This window comes from Mobula hypostoma, chromosome 1 (assembly GCF_963921235.1).
Source record: "Mobula hypostoma chromosome 1, sMobHyp1.1, whole genome shotgun sequence".
Lineage (NCBI taxonomy): Eukaryota > Metazoa > Chordata > Chondrichthyes > Myliobatiformes > Myliobatidae > Mobula > Mobula hypostoma.
In genome coordinates this window covers 73,479,195-73,499,489 of record NC_086097.1, presented here as the reverse complement: position 1 = coordinate 73,499,489, position 20,295 = coordinate 73,479,195, and the positions used below count along the sequence as shown (strand labels likewise).

Below are 20,295 nucleotides of genomic sequence, written 5' to 3'. Positions count from 1 at the left end.
ATTGTTGAGCTGTGCCTTGTCGCTACAAAGCCTTATGGCTTCAGAAGGTGAACTACCCTGTGCCAAGTTTACACAACCTGAGACCTGCTCTTAAAGATGGAGTATTTCTGTTCCTAGTCAATAGTGCTTGATGTAGTCCAGTTTGATCTACAATAGATAGACCAATAAGTCTTTAATTCCTTTTGGATTAAGAGCGTATACTTGTGATGAAAAAGAGGTAAGTTTCTGTTGTATCAAGAAGACAAGTAGAGATGGGAGAAGGCTGAACACATGGACAATGCCAGATGCATTTTGCCATGCAAGTGATTTATATTCAAAGCCATGTGTATTAGTGGAAATATGGGGCAGCAATGGCAGGCACAATTGAAAAGTCACAGCCCTGTTAGCGTACAACATGGCAGCAACAGAGAAGCCACATGCAGTGCTGAAGTTGCAAGGTTAGGTAAACGTTTATCAGATTTGTCTTTGGGTTTCTCTCCAAATCTGCATCCCAAAGCTGAGATTTCAATAGTGGAGTTAAAAGTGGAAGGGAGCAGTTTAGCAACTTAAAACTCTCTCCAACTGCCTTTGCCATGGCCTGATTTTTAATTTGAGATGCAACATTAGCAAATGATGAATCTTTCCAATATCTCTTCGGTTTGCTGCAAGGATACATCTCATTTAAGTGGAAATATTTCACACAATTTAAGCTGTTTAATCATCACCTGTTGCAGTATTTATTTTCCCTAAAGGGAAATATCATCCATTAATTTTTTAGAGCAAAAGGATAATATTCCACTGGATGCTGATATGTGGATTTACTCAGCAATGTCCCAATCTTACACAGTACAGGAGGTAGGATTACAATGCTCTCCAGTTTGGAACAAGTCCATAAGTAACATTATCAAGGAGAGCAATGCAAAATTGTTACGTGACTATTAGACCTAATGAATCAAGATCACAGGATATTAAACCAATCTCACAACCCATGCTGTTTAACCCTGCACAGATACATGTCACACAGAGTGACACTGTTCCAGTGGGGCAATTATGTTCAGTGGAAACTTTGAATTCTTATTTGTTGTGGCTCCCATTTGTAACTACTTTGAGTGCAAAGTAATGGGATTGTGCAAAGACAGAAAGGCAGGAAAGAAAGACCATCCTGGATCCCAGTCAAAAATATTTTATTGATTTTGTTTTTTATATAAATGGCTCTAGGGGTAATAAAGATTGACGATTAAGTGACTCAACTAGTAGCCAGTGACTTGCAATATTGATCTCCAGACACTGGTTCAGATTCCATCACAGATAAATTTAAATGTCAGTTAGTTACCATGAAACGATTGTTCCGTTTGTACCTACTTGTTAGCCAAGAGGGGGACAAACACCACTCTCTGGCACACTCAAGACTTTCAGGAACCACAGAAATTGAATTGGATTTGCATGCTAAGACCAACACTTCAAGTTGGGATCTTTTTGATTGATCTTTTAACCAAGTTATTTTAAAACAAAAACATGAACACAGAACTTGGAGGCCTGATCAATCAAAAAAAGGTCAAAAGATTGGTAGAGGAAGCTTTCCATTGTGTCTGAACTTTACACGGCTCCACAGTCATGTAACCAATGCAACTCAGCTATGCTCTGAAATGATTCCAGTAAGTTATGCAATTAGAGGGCAAAGTGGGTTGAGCAATGAAATGGTGAACTGACCCTGTTCTTATACTGTTAGTTAAAAACTGAATTCAGATACGTTGTTGATTAAATCCCCATCACACTTGTAAGTCTCTCCTGTTGAAACAGAGACTCACTTTAATTTTGTAGTGAATCACAAACAAGGCTGTTTTTATTCATGGACAATTTATTGTAACATGAAATCACCTATCCACCACCAACTCAAATCAAGACTTTTTGAAAGAAAATACTCAGTTCTTTCACCTGTGTAAACGTCCTGCATGTAATTGAAATACTAGAGTACAAAAAAGCATTTGTTTACTTGCCAATTCACAGTATTGTCTTGCAATTTGTGCTTTTGCCACGAGATGGAGACAATACAAACAATCTACAATTTGCTAACGTTCCTGTTACCCGCTGATCTCCTCTCACATTTTACATCCCAACAGCTTGCTTTTTACATGAATCAATTATTTTAATTTGATTGAGCATTTGGATCCACATGAGTCTTCACTGAAATAGAACAGTGATCCATCTTACATTATTAAATGGGCCATAGGATTGTCACCAAAACATTCATTAAAAGGGAAAGTAAGCTACTAATATCAATGCAATATGACCTTCATTCTGAATGAAGGGGTCACAAACAATATGGAGAAAAATGAAGTAATTACACGCTGTTTCATGCCTAATGATTTCAGCTACATTTTCAGTCTGAGCTAACTTTGAATTGAACATTGTATAGGCAGTCAGGGTGTAAGGCAAACTTACCAGATTATCGTTAATTTTCAAAAACTGATTATTAAATGACTTCAATTAACAAAGTTGTTTAAAATGTACAGTTATGCTTTTAAAACTTACCAATATCAAAACAGCAAAACTAAAGTTAGTGGATATCCTTCCCTGAAGGACAATTGTCTGATCATTACAGATGCCAGGTATAGCTTTAATTTAGCTTTATTTCTGAATTCACTCTGCCCTAGGCATGCACCTGTGTCTTTCTCCGGTTTCTTTCTTTTCTTCCCGATGAGATCCCCTTGGACTTTCTCCATTCCATTCCCACATCAACAATCAAATTTCCTTCATTGATCTCAATGTTGTTTGTGCTGGAAATGCTCGCCTCCTCAGCTACTGACTCTATGCCTTTCACAATCACTGCCAATTTCTCACGATGAAACCCTGTCCTTGCAATTTACATCAAAGTCCCTTTACTCTTCCATGTACTGTTGCCTCTGAAGAACATGCGTATTCAGCAACTTTCAACCTCTCATCAGATGTCTCAGTGAATGGAGCCTTCAATCCACTTTATGTTTCTTCAACAACTCTGCAATGGCTGAATTCTCCTTTGACCCTTTTCCTCATTTGTGCAAATGCAAGACTGCTTCACATTGCCTTCATTACTTCCCATTTCATTGCAAAATAATCCCACAAACAGCCTTTCTTTCCCCAGTGTTCAGTTTCTGTAAAGCCGAAATACTAACAGAAAGTTGCAAAAGACTGCATGAAGTCAGGCAACCAATGCAGAAAGAGAAACAGAGTTAGCATTTAGACTCATCAGGACAACTCTCTTCACAAATCCTGCCTAAGGTGATGAATATTTTCACTGTTTCTTGTTTCAGCCAGAACATCACTATTCTATTTAGAGGCACCCACAGATCATCCTGGTCCTCTTTCTCTACAACTACTTGTTTCTCCCAGCATCAGTCAGATAGCTACAATCAGCTTCCACATACAGTACACGCCCTGCTCCTGGTCATCACCGCTCCATGCATCACACATCCACGTTTTAGACATTCCACAACTACCAACTAATGCAAGGAAACACTATTCAGTCTATGCAAAGTTCCCCACATTATTGTCATTGATTCAATCTCCCTCACTGGTGACCATCTCAGGCTGAAGTTGGCTCTTTGAACTTGGTTATCCCATGTCACAAGAAAGAGCTGTAAAAAGGTTTCCACCAGCACAAATCCTGCAAATCAGCAAACACATTATTTATTGGTATCTATATCCCTTGAAAGATTAGTTTAAAAAAGCAAAGAACCAAAAATCTATTGCTTTAATATTAATACAGGTCATAAAGTAAGTGAATGACTGGTTCCTTAAGTTTGTCATAGCTGGGGTAAGTAGTCAGGATGAGCTCCCACTACCTACTAAATGTTCCCAATGGTGTGACAAGCAAGTCCAGCTCCCAGCCTTCACGTGTGGCTTAGCTACTAAGCCTGACGGAACTGTTTCTACTGACAGGAGAAGATGCAAAGGCAGGGTATTGGCAACTTAAAACCAGTTGCTTCAGACAGATGGGGCTTATCAGCCATGGCTGGCAGCTCATCTAGGAAGAGGAAAACTCCAATCTCAAACCTCCGCTGCCTAGCACTATACCCACTCATGAGGAAGGCTTCAGGAGTAAACCGTGAGGAAAAATCCATAGCTGGAGTCCTGAAGGCAGTCCTACGTTGAGTTCAACGCTGACTAGCAACTTCTTGTTGCTGCTAGTGCCAAACTGTATTGGTCTCCGCCGTTGCTTTGGATTCATCAGCTACATGGAGAGGGGGAGCCTGCTGCACGGGCAAAAGCTTGCTCTCCGTATCGTACTGCCCTGGCCTACGTATCATGTAGACAGCTAGGATGCAATATCCATGGTCGATGCTGACCAATGGAGGGCCTCAAAAAGTGACTCCTGCCATGATTTCATTTCCAAGAATTTGTTATCTATTACAGGTTCCAAGAGATAGACCAATGAACTCTTTTAGAATAAAAAAAAATTCTCAAAACATAATGTCTGGACATGCAGGATTTAAAATAAGTGAAAACAAGGCCACAAACATATTATAATTCTACCTTGCTACATCACTGTCAATATTAGTATGCAACATAGAGTCCTCCTCAAAGTAAAAATAATTGAAAGTAATGGTAAAGTTGAATCAGGTTTCCTTTGGGATTTCAGTTCAATGATAGCACACCAGAATACCAATCGCCTTACCTTGTGCAAGTTTTAAGTTCTATCCTTGTTGGACTCTGTTACACATGTTGCAGGCATTCCCATGGGTATTCATGTACTATGTAGGGAAACACTTCATTCACCAAGGATAGAGTACTTCAGTCCAAATGCTGGTAAGTGTCATTAGTATAGATTACCCGGCGGTCATCATAAACTTGGAAGTCTGAAGGGCCCTCTCCTGTGCTATACAACAATGTTAAGCAGTCAGTGTGCGCTTGGGAATGCATATTAAGAATTTGAATTTATAATTGCTCTTTTACTGAGAAAAATACACAGAGGACAGATAAACATTTCAGAATAATTTAAATTCTCTGCTGTTAATATTTTTGTATTGCCTTATGCGCTTTAGAAATCAATGCCTGTTATAGTTTAACAAAGCTGAATACACATGTAATTCAAAGAAATATATTAGGAGTGTCTGGAAATGAGTTCAATATCCCAAATTATCAATATACTTTATAGTGGCAGACCAGTTAATTAATTCACATATTGTGGCATCACTGTACTTTTAACTCATTGTGAACAATCCTTTGAAACAGATGTGTGCAGTACTGCCAACATTTCAAAATATGCTATGACCAATTCAGATTTCACAGTCTCCTAATATCCCAACATTGGGTCAGATTTGACAGCAGGGCATGTAATGGCACCTGCTGTGTCACTGCATGCTTTGGCTTAAAGCTTTTTTAGCCCACTGGGTTACTGACCTAGGGTGGCACAGTAGCCTAACAGTTAGCGCGATTACTTTACAGCACCAGAAAACACTAATTGGGGTTTGATTCGCACTGTTGTCTGTGGGGAGTTTGTGTGCACTCCCTGTGAATGTGTGAGTTTCCTCCGGGTGCTCTGGTTTCCTCCCACATCCCAAAGACCTCCAGTTAGGGGCATGCTACTTTGGCACCTGAAGTGTGGCAACACTTGTGGACTACAATTCTCACTGAATTGTGCAAAATGATCCATTTCTTTGAATGGGAATTACTATGCACTCAGAAGAAAATATCATTGCTCAGGCAGAAATAAGGAGTGAAAAGTTCTCAATGTTGTTCAGATCGCCTTGTTGCCTAAGAAAATGAAACAGTTTAAGAGGCAGTGCAAGTGTTCAGAGACAGTACACCAAATATCTTCTTGTTCAGCTGTTGCAGCAGTGAGAGGGGAGGAACCACATACACTTGTTAAGCATTTTCTACCGCAGCAGCAATGGAGACAGGTAACCATGCTGTCCAGCAGTTGGAATACATTACCATGCGACCCACCCAGCCAACACACTTTTTGTCCCTCTTCCCTCCGGGAGAAGGCTCAGGAGCTTGAAGACTCATACGGCCAGATTTGGGAACAGCTTCTTTCCAACTGTGATAAGACTGCTGAACGGATCCTGACCCGGATCTGGGCCGTACCCTCCAAATATCCGGACCTGCCTCTCGATTTTTTTGCACTACCTTACTTCCCATTTTTCTATTTTCTATTTATGATTTATAATTTAAATTTTTAATATTTACTAATTTTAACTATTTTTAATATTTAATATTTGTAATCCAGGGAGTGTGAAGCGCAGATTCAAATATCGCTGTGATGATTGTACGTTCTAGTACTAATCATTCAGTGACAATAAAGTATAAAGTATCACATTATAAAAGTGGTCTTTGCATGCCACATTTCTATGTTGACGACTGATCTGCTGGTAAACAGGTCCGTCACAGAAACACGATTGAGAACTGCCAATGCAGAAGGAGTAAGCTAGCAGTGTAACTACTTGGAAATTGTTTCCTTTAAATTGAAAAACCTCTCACGGTGCTTGTCGTGTCCTCGGACAAAAGGGAAAGTTCCTATTATATTTGTGATGAAGGCTGGCCTGATATCACTGTGATGGAATATGACAGAGCTTGAACCTTTGCTGTAAAATGGTGCCAGTCATGATTAGGTGTGGGAAATCAATGCTATGGGTCCTGATTTTCCAATCTATTGATTAGTGTCCTGGTCCACTAATATTCTTTCAAACATGGGATTTTAATTCCATTTTTCCCTACCCTTCTTGCACCCTATCAGTTGTTGATCTGCATCAGCAAGCTGGTGCTCTTATTTCATGCCCTAAGAAGCCTGTTAATGCAGATTTATATCCCTGCAATCCCTTACGATCCAGGAATACTAAAATGAAACTGCAAATGGTGGAGTCATCCAGGTAGGAAATTGTTCCGAGAGGAATTAACAAAGAAAACCTTATAGTTTTCCCTTTCTCAGCAGTAATTTCTTCCTTGAACTAATTTTGTTTCTTGCATTTCACTGACCTGATATCCTTATTGTTTACCAAGGTTACAGAATGGCCCACCCACACCATCAGCTTGCGTTCTCAGCAATTTAGTGTGCAGAAATAATTGGTTCTGAAAGACTCTGGGTGCAGCTCCACATTAGCAAATTGTGAGCTAGTCAAACAAAAGAAGCTATTTCATTTGCAAATAATAACATGAAATTAACACGGACACAGCAAGTGCTAGTTTCATGACTAGTGAACAGAGTGAAGCAGAGGCTTACTAATTTAATTGGAATTCTCCCAAAGCAGACTGCAGACATGTAGCTATTATGTACAACCTGAATGAGTAACCTAGGGTATCTCAAGGAATTTATTTCAAGGTGACTCCATCAAAAAAAATCTGCCATTAAAACAAAAATGTAAATAATTACCAATTACAGTACTGCTCAAATAATTCATTAATTTGTATTCTTTCTTTTTTACAAATAAGGCATGTTGTACAATCTTTTAATGACAACTAAGACTGGAAACAGAAAGTCAGAGCACGAGTCCACACACAGGCACAGGACCTCACAGTACGCACTCTGTTGCAGTCAGAATTAACAAAGTATATGAAGTATTTGGATTGCCTTTTGATTTAAAACAGTTGTACAAGATCAAGAGCAATTTTTCTACACTGTTCCCTGCTCTAGAACACCAGGTAAATGACAGTCCTATCATAAACTGCCTGAACTTATGACATGTTACAGATACATTCTTCAAAATGAAACAATTTATGTCCAGCTGCTACTTAATAATATACTAGTGCTAATCTTCAGATATAAGTTTAAAGATCTCGAGTTTCCTTCACTGCATTCCCAGCCATGTAATATCCAGCTATTCCATCGAGTCAGGAAGAATATCCCAGTGTCGGTTTCACAGTTGTAAAGACAACGACTGGTAGATTTCAAAATGAAGAGTCATGTCATTAAGATGAACACACTATATTGCTCAGTCACTGATCTTGTGACTGCTGTTTGAGAAGTCCAATTCCTATATTGTAGCCTAGTTCCTATTACAAAACTCCACTGAGCCACATTCCAAATGTTTATCCAAGATTTTTAAATAAGTTCTTTGAAAAAAAATTGAGATCTATAATATTGTATACAACAACATTGACATTAATTAAAAGCCGTCTGCATAACATGAAAGTCTACGTCTGTAATTAGTGCGGACCAATAGTAGCCTGGAAATCTAACAACAATGAAAAACGATTAAGCTAGTATTTGTTTTGTTCAACAATGCTGATTAAAGTTTAAAAATATATTGAAACAAATTCTAATATTGGCAGCATAGAGTTTAAGGAGTAAGTTTCCAATAAAGGAAATGTACAATACTGGACTTCCATCTCTGTGTGACGATCACCGGATAGAGCTCCCATTTTGTTTAGCATCTGCTCAACATTTGTGCTTCATTGCAAGCTGTGGGGGAGAAAAACAAAATGTGTTATCATAATTTCAGCAATACATGGTTAGTAACTTTGGAACCTTAAGGATAAATTATACTCCACATTGCAATTAATTACACTTGATGAGGGGAATGTAGACATCTTAGAGATCTATCAATTTTATGTTAAATATCCACATTAAAAATTATAAATGCAAGTAGACCATTGCATTTGTTACTCAATGACAAATCAATATGATTTGATTAGAATACGCTTAGAACTCCACCAATGAGAAATTCAGTGAAACATTGACAACATTGGTTATTATTTTCTGCCTTTATTAGGCAATTCATGTAAAATGTAAAACTTTGTGAATGCTGATAAAGTAGACTTTTAAAGAAATCATGCTAAAATGTGGTAATCCATTGGAAAAGTCTATGGTTAATGATTAACATCACAGCATAAATGACAACTGCTGATCAGCTCATTTACAGCCTCTTGGGAATACGTTTACATTGTTTTAACTTATTTTCCACCAAACTGTTTTACTTATAGACTGGTCACTTCATATTTATTCATTGGCATTTCACTCTCCCAATGTATAAACAATCTGATTGCAGCCGAACAAATTCTGTTAACAGCAGAAAACTTCACACTGCTGCTTAGAAGGCTTGGGCATTCATGGCTGGTAGGGAAGGTGGCCATGAGTCCAAATACATACCACACAGCGAGAAATCCTTCCAATATATTCACTGAAGATTTATGTTGCAAAATGAGCCGGAACGTGGCAGATGTCAGCAGTGCCACACTAAGCTGCTGTCATTATGAATTATCAGACTGTTCAGTGCCAAGGTGCAACATCCAAACTTACTGGCTGAACTTTGCGGGCCATGTCCTGTTTGTATTCTGTGGATGGACAGAGTGTTGTGGCAGAGTCTGAACGAGCTGCAAGGTCCCAATGGTAATGGTGATGAACCTGCTTGCCAGACCAGTGTCAGCTTGGACCTGACACGAACGGTGAGTCGATTCATCTGAATGGAGTTGTGTGAGGGATTGTTACACACAAGCTAATAATTATTTTGTTTAAAAATGTTTAAGTGATTTCATTATGTTTTAATATCTACAATTTCTTTGACATTTGACAGTGGCACAATTCTGAATAATGACAGGAGTTTGATTGAACTCTCCCCAGTTGTCCAGGCAAGCAAAACTTAATATTCAAGAGCTAAATACTGTTCATGACAAAGCAGTCAAGTCAATTAGCTCCTCAGCCACCACTGGTGCATCATGCTCAGACCGTGTCTGCAACGAGGTGCATGGAAACTACTTACTTGGGTAACTGCACCAGCAGAAACGACATGGGAACACCAACACCTCCTGCACACCTTCCATAGTCTGCATGCCATATATCACAGTTCCTTAGCTTTCACTTGAATTACCTAGGTTTGACAACCAGTGAGCAGTATCTGCAAACTATTAACCTAAAGAAACATAATAACTTTTTTTACGAAGATTAATTTGAAACATGTGAGCTTGACTGCGCATGAGTTGCCCTGCTCTGGTACTGAACACTGGTGAGGGTGCACTTGGATTACTGAATGCAAACCATAATCCTTTGTCTTTTGGTCAAGTTGGTACCAAGCTGTAATATCTGTTGAGGTCATGGCTCAGACTTAATTATATCTTTTAGGTTCATAGCAATGGTTTTGGGAACAGTGTAAAGAGTTAGGGGACAGTGTAAAGGTTAGGGTTTAGGGACTGGGATGAGCTCAGGGGCAGTAAATGAAAATTCAGGGGCAGGAGCTGGGGAAGGTCTGCTGCAGAAGGTCAGTGTTAATACTATGGATGGATGTCAGGTCAGATGGCCCTGTGGACGAGGGCTGTTGATACCCCCAGGCTGGCAAGTCCACTCAGGCATCAAAAGTCCGTGCAGATCAGAGGGTTGAGAGTTGGTGACTACCTAACCCCCCCCCCCCCAACCCGGTCACTGAGTCCTGGGATTGAGACCCAATACCTGTGAGTCTGCGACTGAGTGTCTGGGTCCAATATCTGAGAGCCTGGAGGTAGCAGGTACTGGGTTTGGAGATGTGTGTGTGCATGCAAAGAAAGGGGGCTTCTTTTGCTGTTTTTGAGTTGTTATGTTGCTTGTGTTATCCTGCTGAATATTTTGGGCATGCTGTCATGGCCATTAATGCAAAGAATGACAAGTCAAGGGCAGAAGCTGGAGTCCAGGTCGGAGTGCTCTGAATAGTTGGACAGATGTCAGGTCAGTGGGCCCTGTGCATGAAAGTATATGATTTTCTTGATTAAGTAAAATGGATAAATAGCTGGGAATACATTTCAGATATTCATAGGAAAGATGTAATTATCAAACTTCCCAAGAATCAGTTACTTTTAGCTGTGGGGTATTTTAAATGAGGTTGACTTTAAAATTATAGGAACACGTCAGGTTTGAGATATTTGGCCAAAGTCCTGGAATATGACTGGACTGTACACATTCTGCGAAAAGAACAAGCTTCATGGGTCAATGTGCTTACTGTCACTCCATACTTGTCTGGTTGAAAACAGGCAATCCAATTCTCATCAGCAAAGCTGCCCATGATTAAAAGCAAGCTGTTTAGACAATAAGACATAGGAGCAGAATTAGGCCAGCCAGATGAGTGTGACTGATTTCATTTTCCACTCAACCTCTTTTTCTTGCCTTCTCCCCATAACATTTGACACCCTATTGACTTTTGCTTTAAATATACCCAAAGACTTGGTCTCCACAGCCATCTGTGACAGTAAATTCCACAGATTCACAACTTTCTGGCTAAAGAAATTCCTCTTCATCTCCATTCTAAAGAAACATCCTTTTATTCTGAAGATTAGAAAGATGTGCTCTCTGGTCCTAGACTCTCTCACTGTGGGAAACTTCCTCAGCACGTCCATTCCATCAAGGCCTTTCAATACTTCAATACTTATTAGATAAACTATATATTTCTTTGTTCCCCACTACTACCTCTCCAACATCATTTTCCAGTGGCCAGATGACCTATGCATAGCAACACAAGCTAACTGCTTCCAAGAAGCTGAAGTACGACTTACAGCAGTCCTTGAAGCAATGAAGCAGTATTATGAAAAATGGTCTCTGAACCCAAATCTATCAAAAACTCAAGTGTGTGCATTCCACCTGAGGAATCGAGAAGCAACTCGGAAACTCAAGATCTTCTAGTGTGGGAAGGAGCTTGAACACCTTCCGACTCCAATGTACCTGGGTGTAACAGTGGATAGGATGCTCTCATTTGCCACGCACATCAAAAAACTCCAAGGGTAAATTGACTGTCGCAATTCTCTCTTGAAAAAATAAGCAGGTACGAAATGGGGAGCTAATGCTCACACAATTCGATCAACTGCCCTAGCACTCTGCTATGCACCTGCAGAATACTGTGAACCTGTGTGGGGCAGATCAGCCCATGCGAAGAAAATAGACCCGTTGCTTAACAAAGCCTGCTGAATAATCACGGGCACACTGCACCCCACACTCACTAACATCATTTACAGACTGGCAGGCATTGCTCCCCCAGAGATCTGAAGACGCACTACAACAAAAATTGAAAAAGGTAAACAGAACTCGGATCCACGGCACCCACTACACCATCATGTGCCAGTTTCCAACCACCTAAAATCAAGGAAAAGCTTTGTGACAGTGTGACAGTGGAAGAACGACCGCACGGAACATTCCTCCAAACATACAGGATTGACCTCTGGCAACAAACAGAAGCCAGAACCCCACCAAATACAGTGCAAATACAAAACCCCACAGAAAGGTTGTCAGATGGGGCACAGTTTGACAGACGGAAATGGTGCACTCTCAACAGAGCCAGAACGAGAGATTGTAGGATGGGAGACAATATGGTGAAGTGGGGTTTAGAGACCAGCAAATCCTGTGAATGTGGTGAAAGGGTGCAGAACATTGAACACGTTCTGTGCAACTTCCCACTCCCACCTGATTTAGCTGACACTGACCTACTCAACATCAACCAAACAACACTAGAGTGGCTGGCTGGCTGGTGTGACAAGCTATGATGATTTATATGTCTAAAAACCTTTTGGTATCTTTTTTTCATATTATTAGCTCACTTACATGCATATTTCATCTTTTCTCTGCTTATTGCTTTTTTAATGGCCTCCTGTTGGTTTTTAGAAGTTTCCCAATCCTGTAGCTTCCCACTACCTTTTGCTATATTGTGTGCCTTCTCTTTTGCTTTCATGCCTCCTCCTCCCTTAGAATATTATTCCTTCTTCGGGATGAACCTATCCTGCACCTTCCAGATTGCTCCAAGAATCTCCAGCCATTGCTGCTCTGCCATCATCCCAGCTAATGTCCCTTTCCTATCAACTTTGGCCCGTTCCTCTCTCATGCCACTGAGTTACCTTTACACAACTGTACTAATACAACAGATTTTCCAGAATTGCCTTTTCATGCAATGGCCTCTCCAGCAATGACCACTCCAACAATAGCCTCCGGTACCTTAGTCTCTACCTCTCCTCACTAAAGCCTCTTGAGGTAAAGTTTCAGTTTCCCACTCTACCTATGTCAACTCACCCAATAGCTGCTTAACATTCTTTTATTGGCCCTAGCCAACTGCTTAATAGACGAATAAATCTCAAACTGAGCAGCAAGTCTTGATAGGCTCTGCGTGCTTTATCAATTGGATGTTACTCACTACAAATTATAGTTCCTGCGACCTCACAATGAGCATGAGACTAGTAACAACTAGTACGTCTAGCAACTACTATAACAAATGAACTAAGGTAACTAATGAAACCAAAACATCATGCACGGACATGTAATCCTGATGTTAAGGAGCATGTCCAAAATCTGCATACAGATCAAAGATACTGTCATTCTGCATTCACTTAACTATTTGATTAACAGTATGTTGCACAGGTAAAAGCATTGACTGGTATTTCACAACAGTAACAAAATGTCTAATGGAAAATAAACAGTGTCTATGTTGTATAAGACATTGGTGAGGCCTAATTTGGAGTACTGTGTGCAGATTTAGTCACCTACCTACAGGAAAGATGTAAACAAGTGTGAAAGAGTCCAGAGAAAATTTACAAGGATGTTGCCAGGTCCGGAGGACCTGAGTTATAAGGGAAGATTGAATACTTTAGGACTGTATTACTTAGAATGTAGAAGACAGAGATTTGATAGAGGTATACAAAATTATGAGGGGTATATTGAGGGTAAATGCAAGCAGACTTTTTCCACTGAGGTTGGATGGAACTACAGCCATAGGCCATTGGGTTAAAGTCAAAGGTGAAAAGTTTAAGGGGAACACGAGGGGAAACTTCTTCGCTCAGGGGGTCATGAGAGCATGGAATCAGCTACCAACACAAGTGATGCACATGAGGTTAATTTCAACATTTAAGAGAAGTTTGGATAGATACATGGATGGTAGGGTATGGATGGCTATGGTGCCAGTGCAGGCTGCTGGGAGAAGGCAGTTTAAATGGTTTTGGCATGGACTAGATGGGCCTGTTTCTCTTATGTACTTCTGTGACGCTATGACCCAGGTTTAATTTAAAGCAAGCAAAATCTGTAAACTGGCTCAATTATCTAGATGATTTCTAGTTAGAGATCAATAGGTATGATGTGGGCATTACTGAGTTGTGACTGAAAGACACTCATAGTTGGAAGCTGAACATCCAAAAATATTAGATTAGATTAGATTAGATTATGAGGACACTCAGTCCTCATTTATTGTCATTTAGAAATGCATGCATTAAAAAATGATACAATGTTCCTCCAGAATGATATCACAAAAAAAAACAGGACAAACCAAGACTAAAACTGACAAAACCACATAATTATAACATATAGTTACAACAATGCAAAGCAATACCATAATTTGATAAAGAGCAGACCATGGGCACGGTTTAAAAAAAAGTCTCAAAGTCCCAATCGACTCATCATCTAACGCAGGTGGCGGAAGGGAGAAACTCTCCCTGCCATGAACCTCCAAGCGCCGACAACTTGCTGATGCATTGGAAGCAGGTGACTGTGAGTCAGTCCAAAAACTTCGAGCCTCTGACCAGACCCTCCGATACAGCCTCTCTGAGCACCATCCTCTGCCGAGCGCTTTGACCTCACCCTGGCCGCCAAGCAACAAGCAAAACCGAGCACTCGGGGCCTTCTCCTCCGGAGATTCTGGACCACACAGCAGCAGCAGCAGCGAAGCAGGCATTTCAGAAGTTTCTCCAGATGTTCCTCTGTGCTCTCACGTCCGTTTCCATCAAATCAGGATTGTGCATGGCGCCCTACTTGACAAATAACAGACATCACCACCGGAGTGGCCGCTGCGAACTGCGTCGCGCCGCCATCTTCTCCTCCCGCCAAACAAGCATTGATATGCATTGTATCAAAAGGACAGGCAGGTAGGGGTGGGGTGGCTCTGTTGGTAAAAAATGAAATCAAATCCTTAGAAGGAAGTGAGATAGGATCAGAAGATGTAGAATCCTTGTAGGAAGGATTAAGAAACTCCAAGGATAAAAAGACCCTGATGGGATTTATATACAGGCCTCCGAATAGTAGTCAGGATATGGGCTATAAACAGGAGTTAGAAAATGCATGTCAAAAGGGCAATGTTACGATAGTTATGGGGGATTTTAATGTGCATTTAGATGGGAAAAATCAGGTTGGTGCTGGATACCAAGAGATAGAGTTTGTACAATGACTACAAGATTACTTTTTAGAGCAGCTTGTAGTTGAGCCTATGAGGGGAAAGCTATTCTGGATTGGGTTTTGTGTAATAAACCAGATTTGATCAGGGACCTTAATGTAAGGAGACCCTCAGGAGACAGTGATCATAATATAAGATACTTCACCCTGCAATTTGAGAGGGAGTAGTTAAACTCAGATGTATCAGTATTACAGGGTAGTAAAGGGAATTATAGAGGCATGCTTGGGAAGCTGAAAGGTCTGAAGGTGCTAAGTCTCCTAGACCAGATGCACTACACCCCAGTGTATTGAAAGAGGTGGCTGAAGAGACTGTGGAAACATTGGTAATGATCTTTCAAAAATTACAAGATTCTAGCAGGTTCCGGAGGACTCAAAAATTGCAAATGTCACTCCACTTTTCAAGAAGGGAAGGAGGCAGAAGAAAGGAAATTAAAGGCCAGTTAGCCTGGGAAATATGTTGGGAGTCTATTATTAAGGTCGAACTCTTAGGGTATTTGCAGGCACATGATAAAATAAGCCAAAGTCAACATGTTTTCCTTATGGGAAAATCTTGCCTGAGAAATCTGTCAGAATTCTTTGAGGAAATAACAAGCAAGATAGACAAAGGAGAACTGGTGGACGTTGTTTACTTGGATTCTCAGAAGGCCTTTGACAAGGTGCCACACATGAGGCTGCTCAACAAAATAAGAGCCAATAATTTTACAGGAAATATACTAGCATGGATAGAAGATTGGCTGATTGGCAGGAAGAAAAGAAAGGGGTATAAAGAGAGCATTTTCTGCTTGGCTGCCGATGACTGGTGGGTTTCACAGGGGTCAGTGTTGAGACCACTTCTTTTTACATTGTATGTCAGTGATTTGGATGATGGAACTGATGGCTTTGTCGCCAAGTTTGTGGTGAAGGGCCAGATAGTGTTCAGGAAGCAGATAGGGTGCAGAAGGACTTCGACAGGTTAGGAGAATGGGCAAGGAAATGGCAGATGAAATAGTGTTGGGAAGTGTTTGATCATGCACTTTGCTAGAAGGAAGAAAGGCGTAGATTATTTTCTAAATGGGGAGACAATTCAGAAATTTGAAGTACAAAGGGATTTGTGAGTCCTAGTGCAGGATTCCTTAAAGGTTAACTTGCAGGTCGATTCTGTGGTAAGGAAGGCAAATGCAATGTTAGCATTCATTTCAGCGGGACTAGAGTATAAAAGCAAGTATGTAATGCAGAGGCTTCAGAAGGCATTGGTGAGGCCTCACTTGGAGTACTGTGAGTACTTTAAAGCCCTTTATCTAACTAAGAAAGGACGTGCTGACATTTGAGAGGGTGCAGAGGATTTTCACAAGAATGATTCTGGAAATAAAAGGGTAATCGTATGAGGAGCGTTTAATGGTATGGACCTGTACTCACTGGAAATTAGTAGAATGAGGGGGGAATCTCATTGAAACCAATCAAATGTTGGAAAGGCCTAGATAGAGTAGATGTGGAGAGGATGTTCTCTGTAGTAGGAGAGACTAGGAAAGGAGAGCACAGCCTCAGAATAGAGGGAACTCCATTTAGAATGGAGATGAGGAGGAATTTCCTTCGCCAGAGGGTGGTGAATCTGTTGAATTTGTTGTCACATGTGGATGTGGAGGGCAGATCTCTGGGTGCATTTAAGACGGAGATTGATAGGTTCTTCATTGGTCAGGATGTGAAAGGTTACGGGATGAAGGCAGGAGAATGCGATTGAGAGGGAAAATGGATCAGGCATAATAAAAAAGCAGAGCAGACTTAGACCGAGTGGCCTAATTCGCTCCTATCACTTATGGTTTAATTGAGCAGTGAACTGCACATGCAAGACTTTGAGAAACAGATAGGAAATGGTATAGGTACTCATCAAGGTTCACTCTGATTCTCTCTCCATTGATGCTGCCTTTTCTCAAAAGTTTTTCTGCTTTCTTTCCAAAGGAATCAAAGCAACATCAGAAATATAAGCTAAATGTGCTAATCAGAACCTTTGTTTCTGAATTAACTATGTCACTCTCCATCTTAATGAAAAATTCCACCATATTATGGTCACTCTTACCCAAGGGGCCTCTCACGACAAGATCGCTAATTAACCCTTCCTCATTGCTCAAAACCCAGTCCCGAATAGCCTGCTCTCTAGTTGGTTCCTCGACATGTTGGTTTAAAAAACGATCCCGCATACATTCCAAGAAATCCTCTTCCTCAGCACCTTTACCAATTTGGTTCACCCAATCTACATGTAGATTGAAGTCACCCATTATAACTGCTGTTCCTTTATTGCACACATTTCTAATTTCCTGTTTAATACCATCTCCGACCTCACTAATACTGTTAGGTGGCCTGTACACAACTCCCACCAGCGTCTTCTGCTCCTTAGTGTTACGCAGCTCTACCCATATCGATTCCACATCTTCCCGGCTTATGTCCTTCCCTTCTATTGCGCTAATCTCTTCTTTAACCAGCAATGCCACCCCACCTCCTCTTCCTTCATGTCTATCCCTCCTGAATATTGAATATCCCTGAACGTTGAGCTCCCATCCCTGGTCACCCTGGAGCCATGTCTCTGTGATCCCAACTATATCATAATCATTAATAACAATCTGCACTTTCAATTCATCCACCTTATTACGAATGCTCCTTGCATTGACACACAAAGCCTTCAGGCGTTCTTTTACAACTCTCTTAGCCCTTATACAATTATGTTGAAAAGTGGACCTTTTTAATGCTTGCCCTGGATTTGTCGGCCTGCCACTTTTACTTTTCTCCTTAGTACTTTTTGCTTCTACCCTCACTTTCCACCCCTCTGTCTCTCTGCACTGGTTCCCATCCCCCTGTTGTGAATTAACCTACTCACACCTAGCCTCTTTAATTTGATTCCCACCCCCCAACCATTCAAGTTTAAAGTCACCTCAGTAGCCCCCGCTAATCTCCCTGCCAGGATATTGGTCCCCCTAGGATTCAAGTGTAACCCGTCCTTTTTGTACAGGTCATGCCTGCGCCAAAAGAGGTCCCAATGATCCAAAAACTTGAATCCCTGCCCCCTGCTCCAGTCCCTCAGCCACGCATTTATCCTCCACCTCATCGCATTCCTACTCTCACTGTCGCGTGGCACAGGCAGTAATCCCGAGATTATGCGGGATGGTTTTTTGAACCAACATGTTGAGGAACCAACTAGAGAGCAGGCTATTCTGGACTGGGTTTTGAGCAATGAGGAAGGGTTAATTAGCGATCTTGTCGTGAGAGGCCACTTGGGTAAGAGTGACCATAATATGGTGGAATTCTTCATTAAGATGGAGAGTGACATAGTTAATTCAGAAACAAAGGTTCTGAACTTGAAGAGGGGTAACTTTGAAGGTATGAGACGTGAATTAGCTAAGATAGACTGGCAAATGACACTTAAAGGATTGACGGTGGATATGCAATGGCAAGCATTTAAAGGTTGCATGGATGAACTACAACAATTGTTCATCCCAGTTTGGCAAAAGAATAAATCAAGGAAGGTAGTGCACCCGTGGCTGACAAGAGAAATTAGGGATAGTATCAATTCCAAAGAAGAAGCATACAAATTAGCCAGAGAAAGTGGCTCACCTGAGGACTGGGAGAAATTCAGAGTTCAGCAGAGGAGGACAAAGGGCTTAATTAGGAAGGGGAAAAAAGATTATGAGAGAAAACTGGCAGGGAACATAAAAACGGACTGTAAAAGCTTTTATAGATATGTAAAAAGGAAAAGACTGGTAAAGACAAATGTAGGTCCCCTACAGACAGAAACAGGTGAATTGATTATGGGGAGCAAGGACATGGCAGACCAATTGAATAATTACTTTGGTTCTGTCTTCACTAAGGAGGACATAAATAATCTTCCAGAAATAGTAGGGGACAGAGGGTCCAGTGAGATGGAGGAACTGAGCGAAATACATGTTAGTAGGGAAATGGTGTTAGGTAAATTGAAGGGATTGAAGGCAGATAAATCCCCAGGGCCAGATGGTCTGCATCCTAGAGTGCTTAAGGAAGTAGCCCAAGAAATAGTGGATGCATTAGTGATAATTTTTCAAAACTCGTTAGATTCTGGACTAGTTCCTGAGGATTGGAGGGTGGCTAATGTAACCCCACTTTTTAAAAAAGGAGGGAGAGAGAAACCGGGGAATTATAGACCCGTTAGCCTAATGTCGGTGGTGGGGAAACTGCTGGAGTCAGTTATCAAGGATGTGATAACAGCACATTTGGAAAGCGGTGAAATCATTGGACAAAGTCAGCATGGATTTGTGAAAGGAAAATCATGTCTGACGAATCTCATAGAATTTTTTGAGGATGTAACTAGTAGAGTGGATAGGGGAGAACCAGTGGATGTGGTATATTTGGATTTTCAAAAGGCTTTTGACAAGGTCCCACACAGGAGATTAGTGTGCAAACTTAAAGCACACGGTATTGGGGGTAAGGTATTGGTGTGGGTGGAGAATTGGTTAGCAGACAGGAAGCAAAGAGTGGGAATAAACGGGACCTTTTCAGAATGGCAGGCGGTGACTAGTGGGGTACTGCAAGGCTCAGTGCTGGGACCCCAGTTGTTTACCATATATATTAATGACATGGATGAGGGAATTAAATGCAGCATCTCCAAGTTTGCGGATGACACAAAGCTGGGTGGCAGTGTTAGCTGTGAGGAGGATGCTAAGAGGATGCAGGGTGACTTGGATAGGTTGGGTGAGTGGGCAAACTCATGGCAGATGCAATTTAATGTGGATAAATGTGAAGTTATCCACTTTGGTGGCAAAAATAGGAAAACAGATTATTATCTGAATGGTGGCTGATTAGGAAAAGGGGAGGTGCAACGAGACCTGGGTGTCATTATACACCAGTCATTGAAAGTGGGCATGCAGGTACAGCAGGCGGTGAAAAAGGCGAATGGTATGCTGGCATTTATAGCGAGAGGATTCGAGTACAGGAGCAGGGAGGTACTACTGCAGTTGTACAAGGCCTTGGTGAGACCACACCTGGAGTATTGTGTGCAGTTTTGGTCCCCTAATCTGAGGAAAGGCATCCTTGCCATAGAGGGAGTACAAAGAAGGTTCACCAGATTGATTCCTGGGATGGCAGGACTTTCATATGAAGAAAGACTGGATGAACTGGGCTTGTACTCATTGGAATTTAGACGATTGAGGGGGGATCTGATTGAAACGTATAAGATCCTAAAGGGATTGGACAGGCTAGATGCAGGAAGATTGTTCCCGATGTTGGGGAAGTCCAGAACGAGG

The 20,295-nt window shown here is 41.1% G+C and overlaps 1 protein-coding gene and 1 long non-coding RNA gene across 4 annotated transcripts in view; one reads left to right on the top strand and one right to left on the bottom strand.

Annotated features, from left to right (window-relative positions):
* Positions 1-6,704: 6,704 nt before the first annotated feature.
* stxbp6 (syntaxin binding protein 6 (amisyn)) overlaps positions 6,705-20,295 on the bottom strand; it is a 395,650-nt gene continuing 382,059 nt past the window's right edge. Inside the window, exon 6 of one of the 2 annotated variants that reach the window (XM_063050637.1) lies at positions 6,705-8,356. In XM_063050637.1, the coding sequence (XP_062906707.1) occupies positions 8,333-8,356 (24 nt within the window). In that variant the 3' untranslated portion in view covers positions 6,705-8,332. The remainder of the gene's footprint in view (positions 8,357-20,295) is intronic. The other variant, XM_063050629.1, reaches the window with a different exon arrangement.
* Positions 9,045-20,295, top strand: part of LOC134347966 (uncharacterized) — an 86,713-nt gene continuing 75,462 nt past the window's right edge. For both annotated transcript variants that reach the window (XR_010018309.1, XR_010018310.1), the window contains exon 1: positions 9,045-9,339. This is a non-coding gene — a long non-coding RNA (uncharacterized LOC134347966). The remainder of the gene's footprint in view (positions 9,340-20,295) is intronic.